Here is a 14346-nt window from a genome sequence, read left to right as displayed (position 1 = left end):
TAATAAAAAATATGTACAGTTCGTGAGTTATGTTTAACAGAGATAGCCATTGCTTTGTCAAGCAACTCAAGTTTATGAAATATTAAATAATTAGCAGTGTTCATGAGGCAGTCATTTTTAGAGCTGGATGTCATCCTAATAAGGCAATAGCAAGAATGGTAATAGCATGCTCATGTCTTTATAGCCAGTCGTTGTTTTTTTTTCTTGAAAAGTTGCCTTTTATGAGAAGATGATTATTGCACCTTTTCAGAATGACAATCTGAACAGAAGGTTTATTTCTGTTCCATAACTGGAACTTTTTTTCTTGCTTTCTTTAAGTATAATGGAACTACCTAAAGCTCTGAAAATAGTATTTTTAAAAAGTGGGGTCAAGTGTCTACTTGACACTTCCCTCTAAACTGAAGCACAGTCATTTATGAGCAAGTCTGGGGCAGAATTGAGGATCAGTCTAACACTAATATTATTTAGCTTTTATTTTACCTTTGTATTAATGAAAATTTCATGAGCTATTTCGTTGAAGGCATTGCTGAGATAGTATACCACATCTGTGCCATCCCCTCAATTACAAACTTAAAAATGCTATCAAAGAGGATAAGGCTAGCCTGGCATACTCTGTGTGATAAACCCATGTTAGCTCTTCTTAGTTGCACTCATAAACATGCTGCTTAATTTTCAGAATTAAAGATGTCAAGGCCTGTAATTTCCCAAATCCTCCACACTCCCCTTTTGGAAGACAAGAATGACATTTGCTCTCCTCTAGTCTTTTGGGACATCACTAGTCAACCAGGAGTTCTTAGATACAGCCAAGAGTGGTTGTATAATCCTCCCTATTATTTAGTAAAGTAAATAGCATTTAGGATGTAATCCATCTCATCCTGGAGACTTGAATTCATTTAAATTAGCTAACCTCTTCATCCTGAAACAAAACAGACACAGAATAGGCAGTCAAAAGATTTGCATTTTCCCCTCATCCATTATCTGTTTACCACTTTATCCACCCTCTTTGGCTTTTGTTTTAATTCTACTGTACCTAAATAACCTTTTTGTTATCGTTTTTTGATATCTCTTGCAAGCCTCAGCTCAATTTGAGCTTTAGCTTTTCTGGCACCGTTCTTACAGTTTCTGGAGATTACCTTGCACTCTGTGGTTGTGAGTCTTTTATTGCATTTTCTATATATTTCCTCATACTGTTCAGCACTTTAGAGAATCCTTATGTATTTAGTCTGGTCTTTTCAAATATTTCCCATGTTTTCTTTCTTGCAGGAATTGTTTGCTATTCTATTTCCTTTCCTAGGACACTTTTCTTCTTTAAGATTTCAGGCCATCAATCCTACTATCTTCCCTCAGAGTTCATCACCATCCACTCTTCTGAAATCTAGCATGCAGGTCTGATATCTGTTGGATATCATGAATTCAAGGATAACATGATCTCTTTTCTCTCAGAAATATTAGTTTCCTTGGCTTCTTCAACTCACTCCTCCCTTGTTGGTAAGTTTAGGATAGCAAACTCTTTAATTTTACCTTCTGACAAAACTTGTCAGCAAGAAACAATGGATCTTTGATTCTAGGCAGCTGTCAAAATACATATTGGAATTTCCCCTTTTGCATGTCTCTCTGAAAGTTGTCTTCTGTATCTTTCCGACCAGTCTGTAATAAGCTGCCACAGTGATGCCCTGTTGTCCTCTTTGATAGTTTGAATAAGATTTCCATGTTTTAATTCCTTTTCTGTCCAATTATCATTTTTTCTCTATGTATTTACAATGCAACATCTCCACTTTTTCCATTGAGTCTCTTCCAGACAAGTATCTACTGAGTCTGTTTTAACTAGTTGTAGCCATTCAATGGGATGTACTAATCATGAGTATCATTACACCAAGTTTCAGGGATTGGCTATCAGGTGAAATTGTTCTTCTGAGATAGTATCACTCTGTTCCTCTTATTTCCTTTATCTTTAGTCCCATTGCCGATCATCATTGATAGAGCCTATAAAAATTAGGTAAACATCTTGAATATATTATGACTGGTGACTGCTAATATATTTTTGCACATATTTATTTGCCAGTAAACATAAAAACGAAGGCCATCCAGTCCTTTTTGGCCAATTATTATATTTCCACTTATCCCTGGTTCTCTAGACAAGAGTGATTTATGCGACTGAGGATGACATGGCAAATTACTGCCACTCCCTAACCTTTTTTAAAATTGCTAATACTGTTGTAATCTGTAATTACAGAAATCAGCGTGAGAATTGTGGTACTGTATAATTATCTCTTTCTGATACTTTATTGCTGAATGAATTATTAATCTAGATCATTCTTTTATATTTGCAACAGCTAAGGAATCATAATAATATATGATTACATTTCATTATTTCTGCCTTTGTGTTTTTGGATGTTGTAATCAGTCATTCATTTTGTTTTTGTTTTTAGTACGCCCAAATATTCACATGGTTATAAATCACATTGTGGTTCAACATTTAGTGATTTTTTAATGCTCTACTTACTGTTCATGTTACTTGGTTGGTAATAAATTTCAGGACAGTACTGCACAGTAAATGAGGTGAGAAACTTCTGAAGAAAAGATGACTCCAGTCGCATGGTGCAGGACAAATTAGCTGGGTCAGCCTTTTCCAACCTAAGATAGGAGAATATTTGTAGCTCAGGGTTGAAATGAGGGTCCCTTGGTGCTCTTTGAGCTTGGTTGTTTTTTTGCAGATGTTTCATTACCCAAACTAGGTAACATCATCAGTGCTAGACTAACACTGATGATGTTACCTTGTTTGGGTAGTGAAATGTTTGCCAGAAGACAGTCAAGCTCAGAGGGCACCAAGGACTCCTCACTTTTCAAACAGCCTGAAGAATCCTGAACAGCCCAAGAATCCTGACTTTCAATCCCAACATATCTGTAGCTGGAGAAGGCTCACCCAGAGCATATCCTAATACATCTGAACAATTGTAGCTCCAATTCACATTCTTGAAGTCAAATGGATGCTGTTGTCCCACAGGAAATGCTGATTTTAAAAATGCAACAAAAAGAAAGATCATTTTTAAATTTACATTTTCCTTTTCTGAAGATAGGAATGATATTGCTCAATGTAAGCATTTTGGTATATGACTGAGATTTGCCAGGAACTATAATGCTGATACTGTTATTATGATTAAAGCTATAGCTTGCTTTGCCTTGATCTCCCCATGCCTTCCCGCTATCACCATGGGAAGCTGTCTAGGAGAAAAGATTTTAAACCTCTAAATCTCTTTATTATAGTAATAGTTGAAACGATGTCCAAGTTAACTTATATACAGGAAAGCACTGTATATATGCAAATTAATGAATACATAAACACATTAGTATATTTTATACATGAGAGTTTCTAACTTTGAGAGGAGGAACTCTGTGGTTCCTCCTAATTAATTAGCTATGTAATAAACTTTAGTGATTCTTAATTCCATTTACGGTATGTTTGAGAAGTAAACCCTGTGCTGAATTTTGCAGTGGAGTCTACTTATAATTTAGAATTTTGAAATAGATTAATATACTGACCTGTGTGTGAATACCTGTTATTGTGGGAACTTTTTCTTTCAATTAGATAAGTTACAGGTTTTCAGTACATTGTGGGGCAGCAATATACTATAAATGAATTAATCTAATTAGAGTTTGCTTTATCCTCGGTTATTTCCACAGTTCTGTTTCTGCCTTAACAAAGCTGCAAAGCTAACTTATGAAATTAGAAAAAAATAGTTTCTTTGCATATTAGATAGTTCTTCCTTATTTTTCCAAAATCTATTATATAGGTTTCATATTTCCTTTAAAAATAGTCTATGTAAACATGCGTAACTGTGACAGAAATATTTCAGAGAGGATACACTTTGCTTAATTCAAGCTAACATGTATGACATTTCTCTAACATGTTCTTCAACCTCCAGTTAATTTGTATGAAAAGTCTTTATACAACTGCCATAAATAAACAACCTTTCATTCATTCACTCCAGTTATATAACATTATATACTGACTCTCCTGTGCCAGATGTGTAACTGAAGTGAATGAGTCTCTCAAATACTCCTGCCAATTACCTGGATGTGTCTGGCTAGTTTCATGGAAGGTACAAAAGTAATTTACCTCAGCTGTCTTCTGGGATGTTTCGTGACAGCCCAGGGTTTCCTGGGTTCCTCCATCCAACCACTAACCAGACCTAACCTTGAAGAGCTTTTTTGATATAGACAAAGTCAGCCTGGTGCTGACATCTGCTGGGACTTCAAACCAAAGGTCCTGCTAGCTAATACATTCTGATAGGTGCTCTGGTTCAGGCAATGTTAGCACTTGACCTTCTCAGCCAGCTTGTCAATGTTTCAGCATATTCCTTTGCTTATGCCTTCCCATGGGAAGGGAGGCTGCATTTTAATTTCCCACAATCCCTTTTATCCATGGATTTTGGCTTGCATTACTAATCAAACATTTATATGTGGTTGCTGTTTCCCCTTACCTACCCGGAAGCCACTGTCATTAGCACAGAGGATGGTAGATTTCTCTTTTCTGGTTGAACTTAAAAGTTCTTAGGGCAGCCTCACTATGATGTTGCCTGATATCAGCATTTCAATCTTGGTGACAGCCGGAAATGTGGACGTGTCTTTTGTTCAACGTGCTGCTTTCTGGAAAGCCCTCATTGTCGCTCTGAAACATTCCCAGTTTGAATCCTCTGAATATTTTGGAAGCAGCCACAATAACACTTCTTAGCAAGAGGTGAAATTAGATAGGGGGTTAGAAAATGACTCGAGGAATAGAAATCTTTGCTGCTGTGACAATTACATATTCTGTTTCATACTATTTACTTTCAAGAAAAGAAGAAAAAACTTTTCCTTAACTTAGTTTCCAGTCTGTTGGTTATAAAATGATGTCACATCTTATTAATGCTTTTTTTTAAAGAGCATCTTCCTTTTTTGGTCTTTATCCTGACGATGTGTAACAACTTTTATTGCCTATTTTCACTTACACGTTTTAGTTATATAGCTAATTTTACATGGGTTGAAAAGCATGAATAAATCCAAATGATGCATTTAAATTGTCTTCCTATTGGTATCATAGAATCAGTGGGCTGGAAGAAGTCATTTAAGCCACTTAATCCAACCATTTGACCAGTGCAGGAATGGCAGCCTATTCTCCTCTTGAGTATATCTAAATATACTTTCTCTCTTTTAAACAGATTCATTCTCATACTCTTATTTTGGGAGCTACCCTACAGTCAGAATCAGCCTTTCCATAACTAAAATCCATTCATCTTTATCCTATCTTCCTGTCTTAAGAACAAAGAGGACTTAAAGAAAATGAGCTGTTTCAGATGTTTGCAAACTGCTGTCATATTCCCCAGCGGTCCTCAACCTTGGCAACTTTAAGACTTGTGGACTACAACTCCCAGAATTCCTCAGCCAGCAAAGCTGGCTAGGAGTTGTAGTCCACAAGTCTTAAAGTTGCCAAGGTTGAGGACCCCTGATATTCCCCATCTCAAGGCTAAAATCCCACTCCATCTTCATAGGACCCACGTTCTAGTCCCTAAATCTCCTCTTACTTTCTCTGAAACCATGCCAATTGCTGAATGCAATTCTCAGCATGGAGTTTGACCAAACTAGAATAAAGTGGGACTATCATGGAGTCTTTCTTCCCCCCCCCTCCCAGATTTGGAAATTACACCTCTGTTGATTGAGTTTTGTTTGCTATCCACCCAGTTTAATATCATCTGCAAATTTGAAAAGCATTGCCTGCACTTCTTTATCCAAGCCTCCTCCTCCTCCTCCTCCTCCTCCTCCTCCCCGATGTTGCTAGCCTTCCAGCATTACCTTTACTTCCGTGAATCGCTTTTGTCCTAAAATCATTTCTTTGAAAATAAAAATGATGAACAATTGCAGCCTGATGTTTTCCAGGCCAATTTCCCAAGAAAAAGACAAAGCTAAGCAGGGAGTATGGATTTTGTTTTGAAGGAAGAAGGACAATTAGAAGAGGTGTCAGTTGGATTTTGTTAAGGCAATATTTGTAACTGATTATGCCTTTTATGGCAATCATCTCGCAAATAGGGAAGCTTCCTTGTATCAATCATTTTCAGTCATTTTGCCAGGGTGCAGTCACAAGGATGATGCAATAGTTTTTAATAGTCTTACTCCAGTTTTAAAAATAGGATCTATTTTAATACTATTGTAAAAGAAGATAATAGAGCAATAAGAGTAAAACAAATAAGCCTAATTTTTCCAGGCTATGTCCAATAAATATATATATATATTAATTTAAGCGAATGGTAGTTTCCCTAAGTTTCAATTAGTTGGTTTCAGTTTCATAAAGACCTCTCCAAATAATAAATGGTCTGTACCATTTATCTACCTAATGTTTCTTTGAGGAAAATCATCCAGCCTTTTTATATTATTTTGTATAGACGAAGTGCAGTAATACAGTCAAGACTTCACAGGTGTCCACAGCAAACTGAGATTTCATTGTACGAAGTGATGCGATAAAAGCTCTAGTTCTCGTGTGTGTCCCTGCAGTGTCACAATTGCAAGTATTAAAAGGGTAGAGATTGTATCATGGCATTGCAATACACATTTATTCACTCCCTGGGCAGATGCCTGTTTAAAAAATCAGGTGTTTCCTGATACATGTTCTTGAATAATTCTCGTGCTATATTTCTTTTGTAAAGCTTTTAAATGTTATGTATTTTGCCACACTACAGTCTCCTTCTTAAGATCTGCCTCCTATTATTTTGTTCTCTTGTCAGTATCACAGGATTGCTTATAAGTTTATATCCAGTGACTGGTATTTATTTCTATTGAAGTACAGGTAGTCCTCGACTTACAACAATGTCATTTAGTGACCGTTCGAAGTTACAAGTGACTGATGACCATTTTTCACACTTATGACCATTGCAGCATCCTCATGGTCATGTGGTTTACATTCGGATGCTTGACAGCTGGTTCATATTTATGTCCTAGGACAGTGGTGGTGAACCTATGGCACGCGTGCCGTCGCCCCAGCCCCACCTCCCCCTGCAGCCCCCTCCTCACCAGCAGCCCTCCTGGAGGAGTTGCCCCCAGGCACGACCCGCATGGAGCAGTGCAGCCTAGGACATGGTAGCCGGGCAGCAGGAATAAGACTTTGCCCTCACGCCCCGTCACGCGCAGATGCTGCTGTGGGGCGCAGGCGGGGTGTGTGGCCACCATGGCGCTGCAGGGTCGCCTGGGCGATCTGCAGCAGGCTGTGGAGGTGGTAGGTGGCCCTGCAGGTGGGCAGGGCATGGGGCGGAGTGGGGGCAGGCAGAGCAGTTTTTGGGCACTTGGTATCTAAAAGGTTCGCCATCACGGTCCTAGGATCATGTGATCCCTTTTTGTGACCTTCTGACAAACGAAGTCAATGGGGGAGCCAGTTTCACTTAACAACTGTGTTACTAATCTAACAAGTGCAGTGATTCACTTAACAAATGTAGCAAGAAAAGTCGTAAAATGGAACAAAACAAACTTCTCACTTAGCAACATAAATTCTGGGCTCAATTGTGGCCATAATTTGAGGACTATCTGTACTTATTTCTATTAAAGTTTTACATTTAGAAGTACATTTCAGGTCTACCTCAGCCTAGATATCATAGAATTCCAGGGATACCTATTTCCAGGGATACCTATTTTAAATATGATACCTATTTCCAGGGATACCTATTTTAAATATGTGTTTCTAAATGCATTTGCTCTGGGCCAGGAAGTTCTTAATTCAAGTTTCATCTCCTACAAACTCTCAAGATGTAGTTAAGCAAACCACTAACCCTCAACCTCCTCCATTAGCCTCGCTGAGTAATTGCAGCTTTACTTTTCAGATTTTATATAAGATAACAGATAATCTTTGCAAGTTCTATTTTAGGTTTTTGGTATAGTTATAATTCTGCTATCATAATATCTAAATCAGTTTAATAAGATCTGAGCTGCTCATGTGTCATTTTAAAAGGGTGGAATATGTGTTTTGCATGTAAAAATCTACAACCAACTTGCCCTTGAAATTGGAGACCTACAGTAATATTGAGAATTTCAACCACCCTTTCCTATAATGCCACTAAGCGCCAGTAATTCTAAAGTACCTAAAAACGATAGGTTGAATACTCTGATTTACAAAGATTGTCTCAGATATTCTATCCTATCCCCTTTTTCTCCAGGCAGCTTATACTATTAAAACAGTGTTTAATAATAGCCTTCAACATTTCTTAAAATCCATCTCTCTCATTCAGCATTGTGGAGAAGAAAAAGCCAACTAAGTGGGTTGAGTAAAAAGCTTATAATGCAATTGTCTTTTCAGAGAGAAGAGATTTCTTGAATTCTTTGTTGTAGCTAAGAATTAAAATGCTGATCAGCAGTTCTGCAGAGAACTGGCTCAACTATGCAGGGTGCAGAAATCATGATGTAATCTTCCTTTTTTTTTTTTTGCAAGCACTGTAATAACTCACTTTGGCCCTCTATCTCTCCCTTATTGTTTGTTGCTTCTATTTTTAGGGTGTGAACGGTATGTCTGTGGATGAGAAGACTGAATCCCCCATGTATGTGTATGAGTCAACAGTCCATTGTACCAATATCCTCCTATGCCTCAATGACCAACGGAAGCAGGATATTCTCTGTGATGTGACTTTGATTGTGGAGGGCAAAGAATTCCGAGCCCACCGGGCTGTGCTGGCTGCATGCAGCGAATACTTCTTGCAGATGTTAGTCGGGCAGACAGAAAATGACCTGGTTGTCAGTCTGCCAGAAGAGGTATAGTATGCCATTGTTCCATCAGTCATTTTAAAAGCAGCCTTTCAAACATGGCAGCTAGGAGAGAAAACAAGCTCCTCTCTTTTGTGCCCCACTGCTTTAGGAGTGAGATAAACCTGAAGGTTTTTAAATATAATTCCCAAAGCTCTGCATGTTGCTCAAATCAGACTCTGCTGGAGGGTGTTTTAATCCTGAGAAGGAGAGTAGGATGTGATGCTTGGGTCTGCAGGGTTAGAGAGCAAAGGCAAAGGAAACAGCCTGCGGGGAGCAAAAGAAACATCAAACGAGAAGGAAGGAAGAGGGGAAAGCAGCAGGAAGAGGTCCAAGCAGCACAATGGACAGAGCGAATCCTTCGTCCAGTGCTTTAAAAAGAACATGTAAAAATATGACCACCCTAAGCCAAATTGCTATGCACTTTAGGGAAGAAAGCATCTCAAAGCTAAATCAGAAGCAGGATGATTCATTCTGCTTCACTAGTTCAGTTTTCCTTTGAAAGACCTCTGTGAGGCTCCATTTTTACCCTACCAAAGTGCTGGGATTCCTTGGGTGTTTTATTATTATTTTTTTGTACGTGAGTGCATTGCTAAAGAAAAGAGGTGACTTGCTAAGATTTAGGCTTTTGGCTATGGTGCTGATGAAATTGCCCAGTGCTTTGTAAATTCTGCCTTGAAAAGTTAACTTCGCAGATGGGGCAAGAGGAATTAGGGGAAAGGGGAAACATTTAATGCAAAACATCAAAGAGAACACTGCACTCAGCAAATCTTTTTCCAAGTTCAGTGATCTGTCAAGGAAAAGAGTTTACAAGCCCAGATTTGTCAAGTTAAGAGAGGGTCACTGGGACACTTTTGCTTGGCTATATGTAATTGTAATATTGCTTGAAAATGTTTGAAAGAATGCTTGCTTAAGCTTCTTTGCTTGAAAAGTACATAATGTAAGGTATGTTTTATGTGCCTCCCAATAGGCTTAATGTGTTGACAGACTCAACACTTAAATAAGCCAGGCACACTAAAGATCAGCATGCTGTCAAACCCTCAATTAAATTAAAAATATTTTATGTCATGAAATGCATTGGTATCTGATTTTTATGTCACCATATATGTAAATGATGTAAATTTACTGTTATGCATTTGATTTTTATCCAAGAATTATGCTTTATGTGGAAAGAAAATACTATGCAATTTGTATCAGGATAGTCAGTTTATACCAGGGGTAGGCAACCTTGGCTCTTTTATGACTCGTGGACTTCAACTCCCAGAATTCCTGAGCCAGCCATGCTGGCTCAAGAATTCTGGGAGTTGAAGTCCACGAGTCATAAAAGAGCCAAGGTTGCCTACCCCTGGTTTATACCAAAGGTCTGGAAATACAGCAGGATTTCTTCCCACCAAAACCTCCTGAAGATTCTCCCACCATAACTCCTTTCTACCCTCATTCGTGCATTTGCCATAGTATTTGGTAGTTTTTCTAGTTGTGCATCCTGCCTCTGACTAAATTCTCTACCTGCAATAGCTATTATGTTACTATGGGGTCGAAAAGACCATCGCTTCTTGTCCAATCTGTTGCCCAAAGTCAAAAAGATCCTCTCTAATACTGGAATCAAAGTTGAACATGTTTTGTCACACCAAAACGGGTGAAAGATTCTCACTCCAGTTTCCGTAATGACATCTTCTGAATTTTGGCAATATGACCTGGAATAAGAAGATTGTAAACAGTCTATACTTGCTATCAGTAAAAGTATAGGCATTTCTCTCTAGAACAGAGATTCCCAACCTTTTGGGCACCAGGGACCGGTTCTGTGGAGAGAGGTTTTTCTATGGACCAGAGGGGGCGTGGTTTCATGTACTGTCTGCACCCCACAGATGGGGCTTTGCTTGTTTGTGCAGACCGATTTCCGGCATGCCACGGCCCAGTGCCGATGCACAGACTGGGAATTGGGGATCCCTGCTCTAGAAGATGTAGAAAAGAGGAGAAGGCATTCAGCAAAGGCTTCCAGAATTGGGTCTGGAGTATGTGTAGATTGTTTTGGTCTTTTTAATTTTTTAAATTTATCTCTGCTTTTTCCTTATTCAGCTAATAATTCCTCTGTTACTTGGCATTTATGATGATTATGGGTAGAAAGCTCTTTTAATTTTTTGGTGACTTCAAAATATTTTGACCAGAACTCCTTTCAGTCTTAGCCAATGAAACTGGATTAGTGAGATTTGTACTTTTTCATATCCCAGTTCTGATATGAATTGTCACCTTAAACAAATCACAAAGTGATCATCAGAAGTATCATTACTGGCAAAGTCATGTCTCCTTCAAGTTGATAAAGATGATCTCAGTCAGATTCAACTCCTTGCCATTTCTTGACAAGATTTATTGTCTTAGCTGCAGAATAAAACTGAAGGTCATAAGATTATTGTAATACAAAATTGATAAGAAATATTAAATGCATTAATCCTTAAGGACATGCAATAAATTAATATTTTATACTAGCCTTGCGAGTTGGATGTGGACTCAGGCATATCAAATGGCATATATAGAGTCCTATTTAATTCTATGGGAGTTACGTGGTGGATAAGATTGCAATCTCCGTCCCTAATCTTGTATATTAAAAATGCATGGTATGTATCTTGGTCTATTTCCTTCTCCTTAAAAAAGTGGATTCATGATTTTTACAACAGCCTTGTGCACATGGAAAAGGAGGCATCTTTTTCTAAATGCATGTTGAAATTGGACCCCGTTAAATTCAAATCAGTCATTGTCTAAGAAAGAGATTAAAATTATAGTCTTGGTTTGATCTCTTGTCCCTTTGAATTTTTCTTTATTTGCGTGTAGAACCCATTCCTTTTGACAAGACATTCTAATTAATCTTTTCATTCATGATAAGAATTAAAGTAGCAATTGGGAATATTTCCCACTTCCCATCTAGATTACCAGAGAGGGAAAAATGTGATAGAAAGACATGCATGGCTGTGAGCCAAGGATATAGTAGGTCATGCCAGTATTAGTTGGCAGCCAGCCATTATCTAATTAACGTGGCTTCATAGCTATAAGTAATAATTCTTAGGAACTGATGGAGTCATTTGTGGTGCCATGGTACTTTTACTTTAGAAAGAGTCGGTACTGTTTATAGTGGTGTCTGAGTCATTGGATTGCCTTCTCTTTGCCAATTAAAGCAAAGCTGCATTAGTCATAGTGAGCTGAAAGCAGAGTGGAAGGAAATAACACTCTGGGTTCATTTTCCCCTGCGCTTGACAAGAGTCGGACAAAAGGAATTAGCTCCATTGCAAGTAAGAGTCTTGGGTCATTCCGGTACAAGCTAATAAACCCCCCGTCCACATAAAAGTGGTTCACTAGCAAAGGAGCAGAAATGAAGTGCTCTCAGGCTGAAAGAAGGCAGGCATCCTCCTCTTCAGAAGGTGAGGAAGAAAGGATCTGCTAATTAATCAGAGGGCTGTGGTTACCAAGCACCGTTCTACAAGGGAATTATGAAACAGCTGCTTGATGAGAATTTGGGAGAGAGAGCCTAAGAACTAACATGACATAAGTCATCCCAAGATTTCACACTTTTTTTAAAATATAAAATGCTTTGCATTGTAGCCTACCACATGTAGGGGAACCCAGTGGTATCCTTCCATTCGGCTTCCTCATGTCTATTTCAAGTTATACCCTTCTCAAATGCCTGCCTGCAACCTGGCAACCCAAAAGACCAGCTGCTTGACAGTCCTTTTCTCTCCCAATTTGCCTGGGTGTCAAGACAAAACACTACAGCAGGGGTGTCAAACTGCCGGCCCACGGGCCGGTTTCATCATACCGGAGCCGCTTTTTCGGCAATGGCGAAAAAGCTCCGATACGTCGCGAGTTTGACATGCCCGCACTACAGTATTATATACTTACCTCCCATTTGACTTTGATTGCTAAAGAATGCAGATTAGAGCCACAGGTAAGTAAGGTTGACTGGGTGTTGGGGGACAAGGTCCAGATTGCATTTAAGGCACATGTAGGGTGATAAGCAAGCCAAATCAGTGATTGCATAATAGAGTTTGATCTTGTTGGTAAATTAATACTGCTGTTAAGTGTTAATGCTGCTGTTAAGAAGTAATTAATAACCTTTAGCCCAAATGACAAATGGGTCATAGGGTTTTGGCTCAAGTTTTCATTGTTGTTCAGCATTTATAAAAAGCTTAGGTAGAGGAATTGAAGGGATACTCCTGAAGTTTTAGGGATTTTTTCATGTGCATGTACAGATAATCCTCAGTTTACAACAGTTCATTTAGTGGGCTGTTTGAGAGTTACAATGGCACTGAAAAAGTGACTTATGACCACTTTTCATACAGCTGTTGCAGTATGCCCATGGTCACATGTTCAGAATTCAGTTGCTTGGCAACTGACTCATTTAGGATGGTTGCAGTGTCCCAGGGTCATGTGATTGCTTTTTGCCTCCTTTTGACAAGCAAAGTCAATAGGGAAGCCAGATTCCTTTAACAGCTGTGTTACTAACTTAACAGCTGCAGTGATTCACTTAACAACTGTAGCAAGAAAGGTGGTAAAATGGGACAAAACTCACTTAACTGTCTACTTATTAACAGAAATGTTAGGTTCAGTTGTGGGGGTAAGTCAAGGACTACCGGTATTTATATATTTAGATTTATATTCTGCTCCAGCCAGCTGACTCTGAGTAATATACAACTTCCTAATAACTAAGTAACAGCCAATTAAAACCAACCTGTTCAGGATATTATGATTGTCTGTCCCCAGGTGCCCTCCCGAAGAGCCTGTTTTGTGGCTCTTCAAGAACAATAAGCGTAATAGTCTAAACTTGTCTGGAATAGGCTGCAGAAAAACTGTAACCCTTCCCTACTAGCTGAGATTATTCATCTCTGCTTAAGGACATTATACCAACTCTCCACTTGCTGTATATAATAGCAAACTATCAGCTGAGTTTGAGAGATGAAGTTTTTTTTGGGGGGGGTAGGGTGTACTGCTGAGGTTTATTTCAAATCAAAATAAAGATGCTATTTTCTGTAAAATGTAAAGTTTTCTAAAATCCATTATGGTCGTAGAGTCAAGGAAACTGCTATTATTTATCCTTCTCCTGATACGGGATTTTACTGTTCCTAGTGCCAGTCTATAAGTATTGCTTAAGATATATCCATTCCCTAGCCTGCTTCAATCATTGCACAATATGTAATCAGGATTATATGTAGTGGGAGAAGCATCTGGTTGCAAAACTGCTGGCATGTCACTACATTCCTCCTCCTGCATTTAAAATTTCTTGCAAGCTGTAATGGTGAAATAATTGCATACCAGCAGTTTTGCTTTCCCTCATGGTGCTCAATCAGGAGCTTTTGTTTTGTTTTGCAAGTACCCAGATAAATGCATTAAATGCGTGCCAAACGCATACTATAGATAAAGCACTATAAAATAAAATTTGGTTTCTTTTTGTATTGAGCTGGAGGTTGAGAGAAATTTTATTACTGTAGAATCTGCAGTCATTTGGAGCAGGAAAACTGATTAAATAGCATCCTTTGTGCTCTCCCTGCTAGGCAGATAGAGGAAACCTTAATTGGCTTTTGGTGTTCTTTGCTCTGGTGCTTTCAG

General features: G+C 38.6%; 1 protein-coding gene across 1 annotated transcript in view; it reads left to right on the top strand.

The window, feature by feature from the left end:
* The first annotated feature begins 8514 nt into the window (after positions 1-8514).
* BACH2 (BTB domain and CNC homolog 2) overlaps positions 8515-14346 on the top strand; it is a 41056-nt gene continuing 35224 nt past the window's right edge. The window contains exon 1 of the mRNA XM_015817385.1: positions 8515-8763. Within this exon, the coding sequence (XP_015672871.1) occupies positions 8521-8763 (243 nt within the window). The 5' untranslated portion in view covers positions 8515-8520. The remainder of the gene's footprint in view (positions 8764-14346) is intronic.

Source organism: Protobothrops mucrosquamatus, unplaced genomic scaffold (assembly GCF_001527695.2).
Source record: "Protobothrops mucrosquamatus isolate PMUCROS unplaced genomic scaffold, P.Mucros_1.0 scaffold582, whole genome shotgun sequence".
Taxonomy (NCBI): domain Eukaryota; kingdom Metazoa; phylum Chordata; class Lepidosauria; order Squamata; family Viperidae; genus Protobothrops; species Protobothrops mucrosquamatus.
The sequence above is the reverse complement of the archived record's forward strand: the minus strand, read 5'-3'. Positions and strand labels throughout refer to the sequence as shown.